The 20,568-nt window shown below is 37.3% G+C and overlaps 4 protein-coding genes across 4 annotated transcripts in view; 1 reads left to right on the plus strand and 3 right to left on the minus strand.

Moving 5' to 3' along the window:
• Nucleotides 1-823, minus strand: part of LOC107578547 (intraflagellar transport protein 46 homolog) — a 3,118-nt gene extending 2,295 nt beyond the window's left edge. The window contains exons 1-3 of the mRNA XM_016264498.1: nucleotides 741-823; nucleotides 178-271; nucleotides 23-99 (exon numbers count right to left, since the gene is read on the minus strand). Coding sequence (XP_016119984.1) covers nucleotides 23-99; nucleotides 178-271; nucleotides 741-764 — 195 coding nt within the window. The 5' untranslated portion in view covers nucleotides 765-823. The remainder of the gene's footprint in view (nucleotides 1-22; nucleotides 100-177; nucleotides 272-740) is intronic.
• Nucleotides 824-1,284: 461 nt separating this feature from the next.
• Nucleotides 1,285-7,060, minus strand: LOC107578557 (vacuolar protein sorting-associated protein 11 homolog). The gene is made up of 15 exons (XM_016264508.1): nucleotides 6,833-7,060; nucleotides 6,374-6,522; nucleotides 6,136-6,271; nucleotides 5,130-5,293; nucleotides 4,771-5,018; nucleotides 4,476-4,677; nucleotides 4,229-4,380; nucleotides 3,952-4,138; nucleotides 3,700-3,843; nucleotides 3,318-3,515; nucleotides 3,043-3,204; nucleotides 2,304-2,437; nucleotides 1,875-2,077; nucleotides 1,488-1,659; nucleotides 1,285-1,393 (listed from the first exon to the last, which is right to left on the minus strand). Exons 1-15 carry the CDS (start codon nucleotides 6,972-6,974, stop codon nucleotides 1,285-1,287), a joined length of 2,502 nt encoding a protein of 833 aa, XP_016119994.1. The 5' UTR covers nucleotides 6,975-7,060.
• Nucleotides 7,061-7,892: 832 nt separating this feature from the next.
• Nucleotides 7,893-19,737, plus strand: LOC107577052 (hypoxia up-regulated protein 1-like). Its single transcript, XM_016263172.1, has 24 exons — nucleotides 7,893-8,184; nucleotides 8,722-8,794; nucleotides 8,968-9,061; nucleotides 9,198-9,276; nucleotides 9,865-10,019; nucleotides 10,106-10,182; nucleotides 10,274-10,455; nucleotides 10,662-10,777; nucleotides 10,890-11,076; nucleotides 12,158-12,292; nucleotides 12,386-12,468; nucleotides 13,177-13,309; nucleotides 13,492-13,679; nucleotides 13,787-13,925; nucleotides 14,052-14,109; nucleotides 14,853-14,929; nucleotides 15,015-15,173; nucleotides 16,585-16,766; nucleotides 16,897-16,984; nucleotides 17,266-17,522; nucleotides 18,121-18,205; nucleotides 18,316-18,580; nucleotides 18,716-18,808; nucleotides 18,946-19,737. The coding sequence occupies exons 2-24, from the start codon at nucleotides 8,728-8,730 to the stop codon at nucleotides 18,993-18,995; spliced, it is 2,949 nt and encodes a 982-aa protein (XP_016118658.1). The 5' UTR covers nucleotides 7,893-8,184; nucleotides 8,722-8,727; the 3' UTR covers nucleotides 18,996-19,737.
• A 272-nt stretch (nucleotides 19,738-20,009) lies between these two features.
• LOC107578992 (zona pellucida-like domain-containing protein 1) overlaps nucleotides 20,010-20,568 on the minus strand; it is a 6,387-nt gene continuing 5,828 nt past the window's right edge. The window contains exons 11-12 of the mRNA XM_016264889.1: nucleotides 20,535-20,558; nucleotides 20,010-20,426 (exon numbers count right to left, since the gene is read on the minus strand). Coding sequence (XP_016120375.1) covers nucleotides 20,278-20,426; nucleotides 20,535-20,558 — 173 coding nt within the window. The 3' untranslated portion in view covers nucleotides 20,010-20,277. The remainder of the gene's footprint in view (nucleotides 20,427-20,534; nucleotides 20,559-20,568) is intronic.

The raw sequence follows: 20,568 nt of genomic DNA on the forward strand, positions 1-20,568 counted from the left end.
AAATATGAGTTAGTAAACTTACTTTAGTATCCTCTTCTAGTTTATTGCCAGCATAAGTGGCCATGGCACTCTGCTTCTGCCTGCCTGTCCTCCTAGAAACTGAAATAAAAACACAATGGCATGAAAAACAGTTGATGGATGCTAGGTAAAATATAAAGAAGTGGTAAACAGTCTGACCTATCTGTCTTGGGGATGGTGTGTGCACACTGGCTGCCTCCTCTGCATTCACCTCAAAACTCTCGTCGTATGGCTGGTTGGTTGCGAGTTGAATCTGTTTGCAGATATTATTTGCACTTTTTAGTTTTTACTAAAACTGGGTTTCAAAACCTAGGGAGATGCCTGCCTAGATTGTATTTTTAGGAGTCATAGTGATACCAAAATGCTGCTGACTCAGAACATGTCTATGATGCCCTAAAATGCTGTCTAGGTAGGCAGCATACTTGGTTTAGAGACACAGCCCATGAAGTAAGTCTTTTCCAGCTGGTTTAGTTTTGCTTTACGGGACTTTTATAACCTACCACAATCTGTTTTAGGAGGCACCTAAAGGTTTTTTAGACCCAATGTGACACATAAGCATCAAGGAATAACAATGTTTTACTGTAGCTTAGTGTTTGATGCGCTCGTTACATTGAATAGCGAGGCATAAAATACACCACGTTAGTGTCTCATATAAATGTTTACGTAATTAACATGGTACGCAAGATTAAATTATTGACATTTGCGCGATAATTATAACAAACCTTTTGTCGCTCTGACCTCTCCATGAAAACACGGTGTACTGTTGCCAAGGAAACTTGATCTCGCGAGATCTTCAGCGGAAGTGCGCGAGAACGTCAGTTTGTTGAATTCATATTTTATTCATTGGCAAGAGAAGAGGTATTACATAGTAACGTCATTAGCAACTTTAGCTACCAGAAAAAAAGTTACATTACTTTTAGTGCTTTTAAAAATTTGATTTGCAAAAATGCCCCTTTTTATTTATATTGTATTATTTCCTAATATAATAAATTGCATGATGTACTGTTCTTTACTTTATACAAATAAAAAAGCAATCATTATACATTATACAACATTTCTATTATACACCCATTTCCTGTTAATAAAAGTTTCTAAATCCTTCTAAAATAATCTTGAGTAAATACAATGATAAAACAAATGCAACATTATTTTTCCAGTCCTCAAAAAGGTATACAAAATGTTCAGTTTAAATGACGCCTGTCTATTTAATACCCGACAGGCAGATTGAATGGCTGAAGAAAAGTCCTAAATCCTAAAAGTTTACTGCTAAACCCAAATATGCTGATGGAAAGAGTGGCCACACAGGAAGTGCACAGATGGCAGCTCTAGCGGGCTGTTGCACATGCTGCACTTGGTCTTCTGGAAGATCTTTGCACTGAAAGAGCAATGTATTTTTTTTAAATATACAATGGCATTCCTATACTATCAATTGTAGCATCCATTTTTGAATGAATCCTTGATTCGCTCACCACGTTTTAAGTTCCTGTATCTCAGCGCGAAGATGGGCCGTCTCCTCTCTATACTGTCGAATCTTCCTTTCATCTTCCTCAATCTGCTGGGTCTCCCGCTCTAGTTTATTTATCAGGTAGTCTTTTATGACTGACAGCGATGCTGTGGAATTATGAGCCAAAGTCTGCACCACTGCAACACAGACATTCATATAAGGTCAAAATTATGCTGACGGTATGGACAACACTACAATTATTTGATATAAAGTTCCCTGGAAGGTGAAGAGTTGGTTCACATTCTACATCATGGCTGAAAAATAATGAATTGTGTGAAAAGTTCACGCAGTTATGCGTGAAAAACACAACAGAGGTGTTGACCACAAACCTTTCTCGTATCCATTTACTCACCCAGAAGTGGAGGCATCAAGTTATTTTCATCAATGTGCTGCAGAACTTCACTAATGTAAGCCTTGCAGTTCTCTTCTTTGCGTGCAAAGTAACCCAGAGCCTGTTCCCACAAACACACCTCACTGTCCCCATAGCGTTTACAGGCCTCCACGACTTTCCCGTACTCCTCATTCTGCATGTGGTAGTGCATGATCTGCTGGTACCTGCAGAAACAGGCTGTTCTGTCACTTATTTTTCTGCTGTTAATAGATAAAAGCTAAATGTAATGCAGATGTAGATGCATTCAATTCTGAACAGAATTCAGTCAGTAACTGTGGTCTGTTGTCACACAAAGCTATAGTATGGCTGTAGAAGACTTGTAGAAGTTGTGTAGATAACTTTTATAGCACCTTCTGAGTAAGTGAAACAGTGATTAGAAATAGTGCTTACAGTTTGCCCTTTTCATACAGATACAGCACTCCTTCCTTGAAGTTGTGCATCTGGCAGAGCACCAGGGCTTTGTCAAACACAGTGTTGTCGCTCCTCAGCAGGGACAGTGCTGCCTCCTGCAGGACTTTCTTCTTCTGTCAGACAAAAGACAGAAAGAGTGATGGGTTTCCTGCAGTATATGCTTTTACAATAAGCAATCCAAATTTACCCAAAACATTTTAAAAATGGTCTTGAGATTGTATTTTATAATGCAGTTACAATGTTATAGCTATGGCATAGCTATGGAATATGTATACTTTTTTCTAGGGACGCATTGATATTAAAATTCTGGCCAGTGACAATAAGCTAATAGTTATTTTCAAGTTATGAAAAAAAAATTTGAAATGGTCTAAATACTAAAAATTATTTTAATTTAATTATTTTAGTTTTATTAAAAAAAATCTAAAATCAATTATGTTAAATGCTACATTATACTGTGCATTATAGTATACACAATGTATTATAATGTTCAGTATGAAATATTTATTTTCATTTTCAGATTTTAAAATCTGCAGGATTGTCTTTAATATGGTAAAATAAGTTTTATGGACTACCACACTTTTACTAATTGCCCAAAATCATAATCAAATTAGCAAAAATATCTAATAAATAAACAAGTCAAATTCTTCAGGTTCAGATGTTGTCAATAATAACATAATATAACATAATGAGACATGTGTGGTATGACTGCATGTTTTACCCCTGGGTCCTGCTCATGTGCCCAGTCCTGCAGTCTGAGCTCTAGCAGTGTGTCATAAACTCCCTCAGGTGAGAACGGATCCACCTCGATCATGTGTTCCAGGAACGCTCGCAGCTCTCGTGGGTTATTGGCAAAGACTGGGATGAACTCTTCTGGATTGGCCTGTAAAAAAGTAAGAACATTTTGAGATAAAATCTCAAGTAATTTGGCTTAACTCACAATGTTCTTGAATGTCAGATTATTTAAAGGTGTTAATGCTAATCCAAATGAATGACCTTGTTTTCCGCAGGCCTGTCCAGACTGTCCCTGTCGGCTGAGTCTTTGTTAGGGTGATAGTCAGTGCACAGGCGTTTTAAGAGGATGGTGGAACTCTCAGGCACATGGTGCATTAGAATTTTACCGTAACGCTTCATATTACTCTCTGCCTGATCAAATGGTAACCGTCCTATGTAGCGTAAAGCCTCCTGATAATTCTGAAAAGGTTTATATTAAAAAAAAAAAAAAAAGGGATAAATAATTGAATATATATTTTTCTGGCAAGAGCAAGGCAGAGAAAAATTTTTGTTGACAAAATGAAAAAGTATTGGCTTACATAAACTGATCGAAAAGCATGTATCATAACAGTTTATATCATAGCACAAAAAAAGCTGTATTTACCTTCAAATCCTCTAGCTGGATCTTTAGATACCATTCATGGTGCATGTGTCTCTCTGCCAGAAAAACGGCATGACTGTGATAACCAGCCTGACGTAACACCTTGATCGCAATTTCAACATCGAAATGCACCTCACTTTCATTGCTCTATATTCACAGGAGGGATGCAGCAGAGTATACAAAGCATCGTCAATGGTCAAGGCTCATTCAAAAAGCTTAAATGCACATTCAGACCAAAATAATTTTTCTACAAACCTTTATGAACTCTTCCAGCTTGGAGCTGTCCTTCAGTTTGGTGTAACAGTTGAGCAGTAGAGTAGTGTGGTCAGCGTTGGCCAGCGACTGCCTGTGGAGGGCCTGTAGGTATGCTGTCAAGTTATGTATCCTCTGTGCATCCAAAAATTTACGGATTACGTATGAGGGCTCAAGCTTCCCAATGGTGCTAAGAGAGAAAGAAGACCATGATGTAACTAACTTGACTGACTTGATTTTAAATGAAATGTTTACCTAGCAATCTGAACTGCAAACTTACCGAATATACTGCTGGATAGCTCCATCATGATCCCCTTTGACGTAGAGATGGTCTCCATACTGTCTGAATATCTCAGACAGACCATCATTGTCCAGATGTTGACTTTTAGCCAAGTTAATGGCCATCACAAACAGGTTCTTCTTAAACAGCATCTAAATAACACATTATTGATCGGTAATGTATATTACTTTATATTTTAAGTAAAAAAAACAAAACGTTCTTTTAATGATAATAACACTGTTCTAACCTCTAGCTTGGTCTGTGTGTCTTTTTCTTGCAGCATATACAGTGTTCTGTCTCTCGTTAGGACATAAAAAGAGCCCCATTCTGCCAGAACGTCAATGACATCATCAAACGCCGCACTGTAAGCGATAAACTTGTTGTCCAGGTCATAAATGTTCAAGATGTGTTTTTCTGAAGGGGATGTCTGTCTGCTACCATAATCAGATCTGTACAAATGAAATGTCAAAAATGTGAATGCATATTAAAAAAAGTTAAAGCGAGAAAAGGACCGATAATCCATGCAATACAACGAGGCTTACTTGCTGGGTGACTTGTTATTGTGTGTGAGCTGCAGCAGGTAGCCTCTGTGCCAGTGAGTAAGAAGCTTGTGCCCATCGAAAGCAAAACAGGGCCCTCTCTCATCAGGCTGGTACAAATACACACAGTCATCTCCAGCCACTATGAACTGCGAGTCCTGCGAGGGGTCTGTGAGCGCCGAGCAGCGGAGGGCGCAGCCGTGCGTGTCCAGTTCTATACGAGGGTACTCTTTCACTGATAATGTGTAACACTGTCAACATATGAATAATCCTGCTTTCAGTTTGTTATCATTTTCATCTGTATTCACACAGTTTCATTACAAAGACAAAAAAAAATCACATTCCATGTAACTAACATGTACCTGCACTTTTTCTAGAGTGGCGACAAACAGGTGTGTGACTTTGCCAGCCTGTCGGAAAGCCAGGCCTGTGATTGGACAGCTGCCCTCATGGAGGCTGAGTGTTTTACTGTGTCTGTCTCTGGTGATGTCACCCTTCGTCAGCACAACACTGCCATCTGTAAAACCTGAGCATTCAACACAGATATTAGAGTCAACATAAAATTAATTATTGATGGATAAAAAAAAATATTTTTTTCTCAACTAAATTTTTTGTTTCACTTTGAAATGCATCAAATTACAGAAACAAATGGGTTGCAAATGCCATTTAGTGTCACTGAAATTATTCACAAATAAGAAGTGATTTCAAGTTACGTTTATATATTTTTAGAAAATCAAAATCAAATAAATATAACTTTGATAGCATTTGTTTACTTTTGCAACATTAAAGTGCAATTTTTGTATTATTAGCTGCCCTCTAACATTTAAGTATATGGGAATTATGACCTTTATGAAAACGTTTTTCAAACCATATAAAAATACTAGCTAATACTCGAATCAATTCAATTAATTAAAATAAATTCTCGATCTGAATAATTACAGTATACAATATTATATAAGATTTCTCATTTTGGGGAAGACCTCAGATTTTGATTTTCTGTGCCAATTTTGCTCTCTTTTAAAGAGACATGCTGTGACTTAGTTTAGTATAATTAAAATATTAATGTTTTGAATTACTTTTTTTATATATATTTTTTTTTTTTCGTTTTTCATTTAAATTTTAGTTCATTTGGTAATTTTGTTATGTGTTTTGTTTTTTACTTTTTTATTAGTTTCTGTGTTTTTAAATATGGTTGGACTAAATGAAAAAAATATATATTTTTAAATTTATAGTATTATATATATAATATGATATTATTTTACTTTTATTTTCTTCCCCTTTTATTTCAAGTAACTAACACGTTTTTAAATGGTTTTAGTTTTAATTAACTATAATATCCCTGATTTGTGAATTAAAAATAAAACCTACCTATAGCCATGAAATTAAGGGTTTCATGTACACTGAGACAAGACACTTCAGTGGGTTTGTTTCCAGGTATGGCAGGGAATATCCGGGTACACAGAGGACTGCCGCTGTCCTTCTTATCAAGGTTCCACACCTTCACCTGATGGGCAAACACATAAACTCTAGAAATCAACTTACATTTCTAAAGCTTAATTTCTTGCCCTGACATGTAGCTTCAGCAGACACCTGTCGTGATTCTTACCAGAGGATTGATGCCAGGCTCGTCCTGACCCACAGACACCAGGATGTTGTGTTGTTTCAGCTGGTACAGGTGTGTCACGCGCAGCTTATAAGCCTGAAAGCTGGATAGCTGCAGGGAGCGGGTCAAAAACCAAATCTGCCCATCCATATGTGCATTATACGAGTTAAAGAAAACATGATCATGTGGCATAACTGAAATCATCATATATATATATATATATATATATATATATATATATATATATAATCAGCCAGAAAGGACTGAATGTTGGAATTATGAAAAATATAAAAGAAAACATGCAATAATCAATTTGACAAAGCAGGCTTGCTGCAACCTATTAAAATATGCTACGATTTATAACTTATACAACTATAATTATAAAATATACGTAGTATAATTGTTTATCAGTGTCATCATTGCTAACTAGCCTCAAGCATGACTTCAGCATTTTAAGGATATCTCCAAGCACAATGTGTCCTCGACCTGAATCACAGGCCGCTATTCCCACCGGTAGTTGGAAATTTTTCCCATTTTCACTCGGATCTTTCACCGTTTCTTTATCGAAAAACACAAATCGTCTCCACTGTAAGAACGCTGCCATTTTCCAAGCAGTTCTTGTTTAGCCAAATCATGTGACTCACATCACGGGCATGTGACTAGTGTCAGTATATTCTTGTTTTCTGTTATTTATCTGTATACGCAATAATATATTTAAGGTTGGACACAACAAGCCACAGATTAACTTGATAACATTTATTTAAACATATACTGTAAATTAAATAACTGATGCTGTTTAAAACCAAAATACACACCAAACAGAAAATTATAAGAAAAATATACATATTTGATTTAAATGTATAATTTCAAAAGTTATTAATATGGCCAAAAGACATAATACAACAAAAGTTCATTAACGATGTCCGATTCGTGAACGAACTGTTCTTTTGATTCGGATCTTTTCAATGATTCTCTAGAACCGGTTCACGAATGGGACTGAACGTATCCGGTTCATGTGTCAACAAAGCACTGAATTAATGCAGGTTATCTCGTCTCTTTCTTCGTGGTGAGGCGAAAAGTCAGTTACTTTTATTGCAGAAATGTTTCACGTAAAACATAAACGCACAAATGAAGAAAAGTGGTTTAATAAATATCATTTTATTTTAAACCCTAATTGAAAAACGTAATAAACAGAAATATGCCGTATAACGTAATTGGGCCGTTTTATAACGAAATACATACAAAGAATGACGTAAAAGAATCACTGAAACGGTTCTTTGAAAAGAACTGTTCAAACGAATCTATTCGCAAAAATGAGTCGGGCTCTCGTCGCTGACAACAAAAACTACAACTTGTCGCACAGCCGTTATGTTCCCCTATTTTACGTGGACCAATCAGATCCGTGTTTAGTTACACGACTGACCACTCGCGCGCGCTGGTTGGCACGTGGACCAATCAGCGTTCTCCATTCAGGGTAAAGAGGCGGGACTTACGAGCATAGCGATTAGCGCTTCACTCGGCGAGCAGCGAGTTGCGTGGATCCAATGAGATCACGCCGCGTTCCGGGCCCAATGTGTTAGAACAAACCGGTGATTGCAAGAGCAAAACCAAGCAAGCGAGGCGGCGTGGTCACAGAGCATTGCTGGTTACTGCAATCTTCCTGCCTTCTGTAAGACGTTAGATATTAAGGATCAACACAGAAAAGCTCTCTTTCATAATTAGGACAGGATAAGCGTTTCTAAATAGTGTTGTTCAAGTGTCAAGAGGGGTTTACCAGTCAACAAAAGCCAATATAAAACTTGATCTCGCTAAAGGTAAGTGCCATTCCATTACTTTTTTTGTTGGAGATGTTTGGGCTCATCTGAGTGGTTGCATATGTTCATAAATGTGTCTTGATCAGTCTAGTACAGTAGTACATCTACAAGACCAAAAGCCGCATTTACTTATATGTGAGCCTTTTAAAAAGAAAGCGTTATGTTTACTTCACATCATCAAACTGAAATGACAGTTTGACATGGTCATGATGCTCTTCCCATCAGGATCAGGCAGCCTCATTCAAGCTTGCGTCACACAGACTGTGCAACTAGAAGTTTCCACTTTGCATTTTTGAATTAGCATTGAAGATGGTCTATCAAGGGAGAACTGTGACTGTAAAAATGAAGCCAAATGAGATTTTTCTATATATATATATAAAGGATGTAGTACTGTCAGTTTTAGTAATAGTGTATGACATTATGATTTGAGGGATCTTGCATGGTTTTGATATGCTTCCTGTTTTATGGACCTGTCACAGTTGCATTGTGACTTTTAGCCTACATGCTATTGAACCAGGCTTTGTTTCATTCCTGCAGGTCACAATGAGGGAAAGGTTGTCATTATGGGCAGTTTTTTGCCTAATAGTAGCATTCCTGCCTTCTCAAACAGGTAAGCAGCACATGAATTATGATAAAGCGTTACATTTGCTCAATTTCCTTTGGTGATGTCCATCAGGATGAATTTAAATCGATCAAGATTGTAAACATGCATTATTTTTACATTTTTGTTTTTCTTATCTAGAGCACAGAATTTCAGCTCTTACTGACATTTTTATGTTGCAGAGTCAATTGCTGTGATGTCTGTGGACTTGGGCAGTGAATGGATGAAAATTGCTTTAGTGAAACCTGGTGTGCCAATGGAGATTGTATTAAACAAGTACGTTTTAGAACAGAGTGTACATTTTACACCTAAAATCCACAGATGTCACCTGATTTGGACTTGTATTAAAGAAATATTCTTTTCAGACAGCATTTTACTCCATTGTGACATTTAGCTTCTATTTTTTGTGCAGGGAGTCCCGGCGGAAAACTCCAGTCGCAGTGTGCTTAAAGGAAAACGAGAGGCTTTTTGGAGACAGTGCTTTAGGAGTGGTAAGTCATTGTACGCCAATCCCTTTTTTTACGTCAATACCTTAATTTAACTTGTAAATTTCCAAATGGAACATGGATTTTCAGTGAGAAAATAATATAGGGTGGTACTTAATTTTATGAATCAGTAATTAAAAGTGGGCATGCTATACCAGAATGGAGGCAGACCTGAATGCTTGGATAATAAACAACGTTTTTTCACCACCATCCCTTCTTTTTGAAGTCAAGTGGGAAAAGTTAATACTTTCTATGAAATGTAGTACTTTTATATTAAGTATTACACAGATGTGTAATTGTGCTGCTTGATATTTTGTGGAAACATTAGTACTTCTTTTCATGATTCTTTCCGGTCACTTTTGATTAATTTAATGCATCTTTGCTGAATGGAGGTATTTAATTACTTACCCCAAACTTTTGAATGAAAGTGTAAACCAGGTACATGGATTAAGGAAGAAAATAGCCTGTTTTGATTTCATGCTGATGAAATTCCGTAGGATGAAAAACACCCCTTCACATTTTCTTTGTCTCTTACACCTTGTTGCAGCGTATTTGACAAGCTTTTTTTACTCTAGCATACTTTAATCATGACAGGCTGTGAAGAACCCCATGGTGGTTTACAGATTCCTCCAGAGCATTTTGGGAAAGACCGCAGACAATCCACAGGTGGCACAGTATCAGAAACACTTCCCTGAACACCAGCTGCTGAGAGATGAGAAAAGAGGAACAGTGTTTTTCAAATTCTCAGAGTAAGTAATGGAGCACTTGCAGGTGCATTAGCTGGAGTCGATGTGACTTACATTAATGTGAAAAATGAATCTTTTATATCATCCAGAGAGTTGCAGTACACTCCAGAGGAACTTTTGGGCATGATATTGAACTACTCTCGTGGTCTGGCTCAAGACTTCGCAGGTTTGATTATAAGGAGTGTTTTGAATAGCTGTCTTGATTTTTGCAGATTGGGAAATTTGGAAGCACCGATAACTTTATTTCTCCCTCACAGAGCAGCCCATTAAAGATGCTGTGATCACAGTGCCAGCCTATTTTAATCAGGCAGAACGTAGGGCAGTCTTGCAGGCTGCCAATATAGCAGGTCTAAAGGTCCTTCAGCTTATCAATGATAATACTGCCGTGGCTTTGAACTATGGAGTCTTTAGGAGGAAGGACATCAACTCTACTGCACAGGTACTTCTGAGAGAATTGAAGTGAATTTATTTATTTGGTCTACATTGTGTCAGCCAAGGGTGTGGGTGGGACTATCTGTTTGGCCAACCAGTGGCACACTGGAAAAACAGAAAATTGACACTTCCATTTTGGTAATGCAGGAATTCATTTAAAGTAGGATTTCTGACTGATTTTTTTTTATACTAACATTGTTGTGTCTCTTGTAGAATATCTTGTTTTATGATATGGGATCAGGCAGCACAACAGCCACGATTGTCACGTATCAGACGGTGAAGACCAAGGAATCTGGCACTCATCCGCAGCTTCAGATCCGTGGAGTAGGGTTAGTCATGGTTGTCATGTTTTCACCACTAATTTTTGGCCACCTGGGAGTGCATGTATATGTATACAATATTGTGTTGACTGACTATAGCTGTTTTTCTTTTAACATTTAGGTTTGATAGAACACTCGGTGGCTTTGAGATGGAGCTGAGGCTCAGAGATCATCTTGCCAAGCTCTTTAACGAACAGAAGAAATCAAAGAAGGACGTGAGGGAGAATCTGCGCGCCATGGCCAAACTCCTTAAAGAGGCTCAGAGACTGAAGACTGTGCTCAGTGCCAATGCTGAACATATGGCACAGGTATCTCAAACTGAAATAATTTATCTTAGTTGGTCAAAATACAGTTTTATCAGTTTGCAAAATTAAGAACGTCTGCTTAAAATCTAAATTCATCTATTATCAGAATGCGTACTATTATTGTGAGCTATTCATCCATCCATATGTTTCTTTTTTTTAACCTCCTACTTTTAAATGATAATATCATAACTCAATATTCTGGTGAAACAACAGACTTTTCTGGTGACTTACACCGGACGTATAACCCACCACTTTCATATAATCAACTGCAAAATCACATTTTGATCTGTCTCAGTTTGAGTTCAACTCCCAAAATTAAATTAACAACCAATGGATAGAACAAAGTTCCCAACCTACATTTTTTTTTTTCTTTCTTTTTTGATAATTCATTTCACTCGGATGTATGTCACAATTCAAAAGAAAATCTCTGTTACTGCTTCCCCTTCATTATGACTTTAAATGTGTGAAATGATCAGTAGACATTTCTAGGTCACTATTCAAATGTAAGCACATTTTTGAGCTTATCAGAAGTTCTTGCTTCCACTGACTGAAGTGCAAGATGCTTTGTATCATTCTCAAATCATGCACTTGTGGAGGTCATGCAGTTTGAGTGTTGCTGTCATTAAAATGGAAAAAGAGGGACAAACCAAATAAAACCCTTTAAATTTAATAAGATTTAAATAAGACATTTTCAGTTTCATATTCATTTTTCAATTTGACTGTCACTCAAATAATGATGCTAACTTAATTTGTAATTTGAAAAAAAAAAAATCTTGAATTAGAAAAATGCAAAGAAAAATGTTCATTTAATGTTTATGTTTTAAGACATTAGGACCACGCTGTATTTACTTAGTAATATTCAGTACATAATATTTGCCCACGGATGGCCTTGATTAAATGGATGTTATGAAATTTCTATTTCCTTGACTGGGTGAGATTTGTTAGACCTTCATTATGTGTAAACACAAAAACAACACTAGTATGTTAACTCAGTTAAGTAGTCTGTGCTGTGGCATTTCATTTGATTGTCTACTTCAACCAAGTCTGGGTGGTTTAGTGAGCTGTTGATGTTCTTTCTCTCCAGATTGAAGGTCTGATGGATGACATAGACTTCAAGGCAAAAGTGACTCGCTCTGAGTTTGAGGCCCTCTGCGAGGATCTGTTTGACAGAGTGCCAGGGCCTGTAAAAGAAGCTTTAGCTGCTGCTGAAATGAGCATGGTGAGGAGCTAAATATTATGGCAGCAGCTTTATACAGGTTGTCTAAACTATGATTTAAAAAAAAAAATCTGAAATACCTTTGTTGTCCAACAGGATGAGATTGAACAGGTTATTTTGGTTGGAGGATCCACCAGGGTGCCCAAAGTGCAGGATGTGCTTCTTAAAGCTGTGGGAAAGTATGTATTTTTTCTTCGCGTTGAACCTATAGTAAATACTTTTGATTGGCTGTCAGTGGAAAAAGATGCTTTTTAGGACCTGAGTGGTGTAATTACAACATCAACCAGCAGGGGCAAACTGGGACATGCTAACCATAGACTGTATAAAAACATCAGTAGGTTTCTGAAGAGCGTTTTTGAAGCTCAAAGTGGGCGGAGCGGGCCGTCACCGCGCATCATTCCCGGATAATCGAAAATGGGCAAAGAGGCGGGAGCTGGTTGCTGAAACCACGCCCACCTAGCTCGACGGTGGTGACAGCAGCGTCAATCCACCTGTCACTCAAGTGGCCACGCCCTTAATTATGCAGAACTTATAGGCTTAATATAATTTAAACGGATGAGTTATAAAAAAAATTCACCCCCCTCACAGTTGTCATGAAGGGCAAAATTAGCTATATAGACCAAAACCACTTTTTGTACCAGGCTGTAAACATATTTTTCATGTCTTAGTGCCAACCAGCCAAATCTTGGCTTGACCCCTTGTTATGGACTAGTAGTAGTTTAGGTGTGGTTCTTTCTTTGAGCAAAATCAGAAACATTCAAAGAACATCTAATGCAATTCCAACATCTAATACAATTAGCATTAATTAACAAGTGAGTAGATGCTCTAAAATTGGTACAATTTCAAATAATTCAGCTTGGTTTCACTTGATGTTCTTTTGTCTCCAGAGAGGAACTGAGCAAGAATATCAATGCAGATGAAGCTGCAGCGATGGGTGCCGTCTATCAGGCCGCTGCGCTCAGCAAAGCCTTTAAAGTCAAGCCTTTCTTGGTCAGAGATGCAGCCGTGTTTCCCATACAGGTGAGAGGGTGAAGACAAAGACCTTGTGCTCTTTTCAAGAATTGGATTTGTATTAATGGTTTTTACTCGGTCCTAACCAAGAACACTGAGATGTTTAATTTAACAGACAATGAATCCGCATGTTTAATGGTCATACGACAGTGCTTAAGAAGTTCTCCGATGTTTTCTGTCACCTTCCTTAGGTCGAGTTCAGTCGTGAGACCGAGGAAGAGGATGGCATAAAGACCATGAAGCACAACAAGCGCATCCTGTTTCAGAGAATGGCTCCGTATCCCCAGAGGAAAGTTATCACCTTTAATCGTTACATGGACGACTTTGTCTTCTACATCAATTATGGAGACCTCAGCTTCCTCGGTGAACAGGACCTGAAGTAAGTGACCATGTTTTATTTATTTATGTTCTGTTTGATTTGTTTACACTTTTTCAGAAATATCAGAACATACTCAAGTTAATATCAAACCGATCTTTCTTTCTCAGAGTGTTTGGATCTCAGAATCTGACAATGGTGAAACTGTCTGGAGTGGGCAGCAGCTTCAAGAAACATTCAGATGCTGAATCTAAGGGCATCAAGGCCCATTTCAACATGGATGAAAGTGGAGTGCTAATTCTGGACCGGGTTAGTAACTTAGTACTGGATTTTAGTTTATAATGAATCGTGACATTAGTACATTTTCCATCTATATTACTATGAAGTTTTACTATTCCAGTTAAAGCCAGAAGAACTGAATTCTTAACTTTTTAGGTGGAGTCAGTGTTTGAGACCATTGTGGAGGAGAAAGAGGAGGAGTCTACGCTCACAAGTAAGTTTTGGAAATGCTCAAGTATTTTGTGCGTGTATATCTTATACAGTCTATTGTGTATATACACAAAAAAATTTTTAAAGTTGCCAACCACCGCCAGCGATTTTTATGTTTTTCACTCAAATTTGATGGCCTCCAGAATATTTTGCTGTATGAATATTTGAATATGCAATACACCAAAATAAAGATCAGTTTTATTCTAGCTTAAAGCATTCTTTTTTTTATCAACACTTGAATATAGGTAGGTTTCATAAAAATGCATAATTTTGAGCAAAAAGGTGAGAGAGTCACATTTTTATAAAAAACTACATCTGGGTAATATTCAGTACAATTATCAAAGCATAAATCCAGTAAATCGCTTCTATCAACACCTCCAAAGCTTGCACAGACATATACAACTTCCTGGATCAACATTTTACTCCGTAACATGCAGTTTTCATTTATATGCTGCAATTGCTGATGATCGCATTATTTTTCATATGCATCTTTTTACATAAGAGATCGCTCGTTTCTCGGTCCTGTACACGTGTTTTTGTTCGGGAGGTTTTGTACTCGTTCAGAAAATGTGTAATAGCGCCCCCTATTGTATAACAGTGAAAACACAAAAAGCCGTAAAATCTCGTCTTTGGCGGGGAATCATTGTCTTCTAAAAGACGAGATAATTCGTCAATGGCGGGGAAAGAGTTAAATATAATTACAATTTTTTTTTTTTTATAATATAATGTGTGTGTGTGTTTCCACAGAACTTGGAAACACCATTTCCAGCCTGTTTGGTGGTGGCAGCTCAGAGCCAAATGCAAATGTGACTGAACCGGTTACGGTAATTCTGCTTAATGACTCTGACAGACATTTAAATCAAATTTGTTTTTGACATTTTGCTTTTTTTATTTTTTATAACGGTTCAGGATGAAGAAGAAATGATTCCAGAGGCTGGGAAAGAGCAGGACCAGTCAGAGAAACAGGAAGAGTCTGCCCAGGAGAAACCCGAGGCCGAGGAGGGAAAAGAGGGAGAGCCTCAGGCAGAGGAACAGAAAGACAACAAAGAAGATGAAGCGGAAACTCAAGTGAGATGATTCACATTTCTGGAGAGGTGCAGAATGATTATAGAACCTCTGGGCTTTCATGAGACTTTTTCACTAGTTCCGCCCTGTTATTCTCAGGAGGGACTTTTGACTTCTCCTCATGTTTTATTATACAATGTGCAGTGCCAAACACCTGCTGAAACACCTGACTAGAGTTTCTTGTAGATTATCTTAATTCTCTTAAATTATTTCAATGTACTGTAATATCTAATATGTTGATTAATAATACAAATGATACTTTATTAGTAGTAGTATAATATATATATATATATATATAATACTGAACAAAATTATAGACGCAACACTTTTGTTTTTGCCCCCATTTTTCATGAGCTGAACTCAAAGATCTAAAACTTTTTCTATGTACACAAAAGGCCTATTTCTCTCAAATATTGTTCACAAATCTGTGTTACTGAGCACTTCTCCTTTGCCGAGACAATCCATCCATCTTTCTGACAGTTTGTGCAGAAATTCTTTGGTTATGCAAACCGATTGTTGCAGCAGCTGTCCGGGTGGCTGGTCTCAGACGATCATGGAAGTGAAGATGCTGGATGTGGAAGTCCTGGGTGGTGTGGTTACACGTGGGCTACGGTTGTGAGGCCGGTTGGATGTACTGCCAAATTCTCTGAAACTCCTTTGGAGATGGCTTATGGTAGAGAAATGAACATTCAATTCACGGGCAACAGCTCTGGTGGACATTCCTGCAGTCAGCATGCCAATTGCATGCTCCCTCAAAACTTGCGACATCTGTGGCATTGTGCTGTGTGATAAAACTGCACATTTTAGAGTGGCCTTTTATTGTGGCCAGCCTAAGGCACACCTGTGCAATAATCATGCTGTCTAATCAGCATCTTGATATGCCACACCTGTGAGGTGGATGGATTATCTCGGCAAAGGAGAAGTGCTCACTAACACAGATTTGTGAACAATATTTGAGAGAAATAGGCCTTTTGTGTACATAGAAAAAGTCTTAGATCTTTGAATTCAGCTCATGAAAAATGGGGGCAAAAATAAAAGTGTTGCATTTATAATTTTGTTCAGTGTATATATATGTATGTATACGTTTTATTTTTTTAAAACCTTATACAGTCAATCATAGACTTTCAAATGTGGGACAAACTTCAAGTTTCAAGTGTAGTGACAAACTGCGTTATATTGTGCCACCAGGACCATATACAAATCTCTGCCCCTCTGTAAAAGTGCACCTGTTACAAAAACATGAACATGTGAATTACTCGCATCACTTACCTCAGCAAGGGTCAGACTATAATTCTTAAATTTCAATTTGAACAATGTATTATATTCATATAAAGTGACCAGCCACTGGCGAGTTACTCCATTTGATTTAGTTCTGAAATCTGTCTAGAATTGAACTCTCACCTCCATCACACAGGGAGAGACCGACGCCGAAAAGCCTGAAGAGAAATCAGACGCTGAGAAAGTGGAGGAGACCGAGGCAGACAAGAAATCCAAACCACAGAAAAAGAGCAAAATATCAGAAGACATCACGGTGGAGCTTGAGGTGAACGATGTTCTCGATCCCAGCACAGAGGACATGGAAGTGTCCAAAAAGAAGTAAGTGTGTCTTGCTTGCTTCTCGGAATTAATTAACTTGGGGAATGGGACAGAGCGGGAAATGGGACAGACACTCTATAGAAAGTGAAGAATCTCTGAAGAATTCCCATGTGTTCCTCCCTCATATCAGGCTGCAGGACCTCACTGACCGCGATCTGGAGAAGCAGGAGAGAGAAAAGACCCTGAACAGCCTGGAGGCTTTTATCTTTGAGACGCAGGTATAATGAGGCTCTCTGAAGCCGTTCCCAGTGTTTGAGTTGTGACTCAGATCCAGTGGCGTGACAAAGAAGAACTTTCTTTGTCCAGGCCTAAAAAGCTTTATTTTGCAGAGCTTTAGGTGAAATCTATAGTGGGCTTATAGCTGTATGATGAAGGATTTTGCACGACAGTTATTATAGCTATTATAACCTCAAAATAGTTTTTTTTTTTTCCTTTTTAGGCCAACTATTCCTTTGAATTTACAACAAATCTAGTTAATTTTTTCCTTCTCTCGGTCTAGGATAAGATGTATCAGGATGAGTATCTGGCTGTTGTGACTGAGGAGGAGAAAGAGCAGATCACAGGCAAGCTGAGCGAGGCTTCTAACTGGATGGATGAGGAGGGGTACACCGCTGGCACTAAGGAGCTTAAGGAAAAGCTGTCTGAACTAAAAAAACTTTGTAAAGCCATGTTCTTCAGAGTGGAGGAGAGGAAGAAATGGCCTGACAGACTGGCAGCTCTCGACAGCATGCTCAACCACTCCACCATCTTCCTCAAGTGAGTGAGAGCTGCATCAATTACTTCATCCGTTTTCTTTTTCTTAATAAATAAATAAAAATGTAGAAAAATAGAATTAAAAGTATTGAATTTATACGTAAATTAATTGTATTAAATGTATTATTTAAAAAAAATCTATGTAAAAGTATTGTAATAGATTTATTCATTTAATAGATGTATTTTAAATATAAAATAGATTTAAAAATATTTAATAATTTTTATATTACATTTATTAAATATGTAAATATTTAATTTATTTTATACGTTTTATTACCGTATTACTTTTTATTTTTAAATAAACATAAAAATGGATATAAAATAAAACATTTTCAAATAATTCTTAGAAAACTACATTTCTGAACATATGTAAATATGAATCAAATATGTAAATATATCTATTTAATACATTTATTTTTATTAATTTCATTGCCTTTATTTTAATTCTTATTAATAAAAATATATATATTATTTATGTATACCTTGTGTATTATGCCTATTTTATTTTTAAATGAATTTCTTTTTGTCTTGGTACTCTTGTCTGTGACATGTCCAAATAAATGAAAACTGCCTTGTAACTTACATGGGATGTTGTTCATAGGAGTGTTAGACTGATTCCTGAGGGTGACCAGATCTTCACGGAGGTTGAACTGAAGATGCTAGAGAGGGTCATCAATGAAACAATGGTATGTATTACATTTCTTTCCCCACATTCCTATTTCTTTCATCCTTCCTCGTCAGTTCCACCCAATAATCTCTTTTGATTCTCTCCTGCATTTTTTTGTTTTTACTGCAGACTTGGAAGAACGAGACCGTTGCTGAACAGGAAAAACTGTCCCCAACAGAAAAACCTGTTCTGCTCTCTAAGGACATTGAAGCTAAGCATTCCTTCTTGGACAGGGAGGTCAACTACCTGCTGAACAAAGCAAAGTTTGCCAAACCAAAGCCTAAAGATAAGGCTAAAGACAAGAACACCACCTCCACCGAGAACAGCAATGCTAACAGCACAGCTAACAGCACAGAAGATGCAGAGAAGGTTATTCCCCCCAAGAGCGATGATGGTGAGAGTGTTTTTTTTTTTTTGGCATAATTTTATTTGATCAAATCAGTAGACCCCTAATATAGATTTTACAACTCTTCGTTTAGTTACTTTTCCTGTTAATATGCAGTAAATCTGGTATGAATTGTGCTTTTAGCTGAAGAGGTGAAACCGGCAGAGGAGCCTCCAACTGCTGAAGAAAAAGAAGAAACCATACTTGAACTAAATCCAGCCGAAAACACGGATACAGGTAATTCACAGTCCACTAATCATCCAGACATCAGTGTGGATGCAAAATCATTTCAAAATTAGCTCTGTGATCAAAAATAACAGAATCTATTGATTGAATGGCTTTGTAAAAAATGTAATATGTTTCTTTTTTGGCAGAATCAACAGAGAGCAGTAAATCAGAAAACCATATAGGGGATGAATTATAACATCTGGAATTCTTTAAAGTTATTTTGTTATATTTATTGACTCTGTTAAGTGGTTCAAAATTCCTTTTTTGTTCCCCCAGCCCCCTCAGCAAATTGGAACAGCTTGACAATGGTGTTTTTCAATAGTTTTAGTTCAGTGACCCTGAGCCAAAAGAAAATACCAATCCCAACTCAAAGCTTTGTGCTTCTTCCATTGGTTTAATTTTGCTTCTTAATCCATGAATTAATGATCTTCTCCCTCTCAGAAACATGACTCCTGTCTGTTTGAGTCACAAGGAAATCAAAATGGCATGCTTGACCAAAGCAAACGTGCTGTCCTTTATGTGTGTAAACGCAGATCATTTTGAAATGGTCGTTTATGTCATGTCCTCTGACTCATGACAACTTTGCGTCCAGAAATGTATATTAAGGAAATGTGATTGTTGCTTAGCAGTTTATCACATCTTGTCAAAATCTTCTGTTTATTTTTGCTGGTTCACCTTTTTTCCATTCCCAAAACAGACGTTTGTACCTGTGAGCATCTTCTATGTCAAACATCTCCTGTATTTATGAACTTCAGTATGAATAGTATGCACTGCACTGACATCAAAGGAGTTTCACACACACTTTTTTTTTTTTTGCTTTCATGTCTTCACTGGTTTTGTCTTTTACATGTTTTCACGTGCAAGTCTGTGTGGAGAGAAAAATGTGGAAATGGGAGAAGATGGTTTCTAAACTGTTAATAAAGTCTCTCTTTTTTTTTTTTCTTTGCGCATTTTGCAATTTTTTTTTTAATTAACCTTCATGCTGGTTATGAAAGTTATGAAGGTAGCATGAAGTTCAAATAGGCCATTTTAGATTCTTTAAAAAAAAATCTAATTTTAAATGTATATAATTTTGTAACAAGCACAAATCTGAGTATGTGAAGTCGTGTTTACAACCATAAATATTTCTTGGTGTTGCTTTAATTGTTCTTATTACAATAGCAAAATACTTTTTTTACAAGAATGCCTTGTTACAGAAAACCCAAAAATCATAATGAACATTGGCATGCAAAAAAATTGACAAATCATCTAATCCATTCAGTAGACTATTACTGTAAGGCACAGACCTATTTATACCAGTGGTTGTTCTTCCTTATGGCATCATCTACTCGCCATCCCAGTCCTGTCCTCTAAACCTTGAGCTTAACCAAACTACATGTCTAGATGCAGAAACCCTTTTTAGAGTGTCTATGAGAACAACTTTCATGGTGGTGAGCGAACCATCTCAGTGGAGAAGAATGGTATCTGTTTGAGAGCTGTCAGTGGAAGAGGCTTGATTTGTCTGCACTGAACTTGTCCTTGCGGATCTTGTAGATGAGCACAGCCAGCATGATGAGGCACAGGCCTCCGAATACCCCTGCTGCCACAGAGATGCCCACCACCTCATCCTGCTTCGGTTCTTTAGACACTGCAAACACAGACACACCAAATTGACCCATTAAAAAAAAGGAAACAGATGACAAAAAGTTTAGAAGATCTCTAATTCAAATTTAAAGAACAGAAAACAAGTGCATACCTGTAGCAACAGGTGCAAATGGTTCTACAGGATC

This window comes from Sinocyclocheilus grahami, unplaced genomic scaffold (assembly GCF_001515645.1).
Source record: "Sinocyclocheilus grahami isolate Dianchi unplaced genomic scaffold, SAMN03320097.WGS_v1.1 scaffold32.1, whole genome shotgun sequence".
NCBI classification, from domain to species: Eukaryota; Metazoa; Chordata; class Actinopteri; order Cypriniformes; family Cyprinidae; genus Sinocyclocheilus; species Sinocyclocheilus grahami.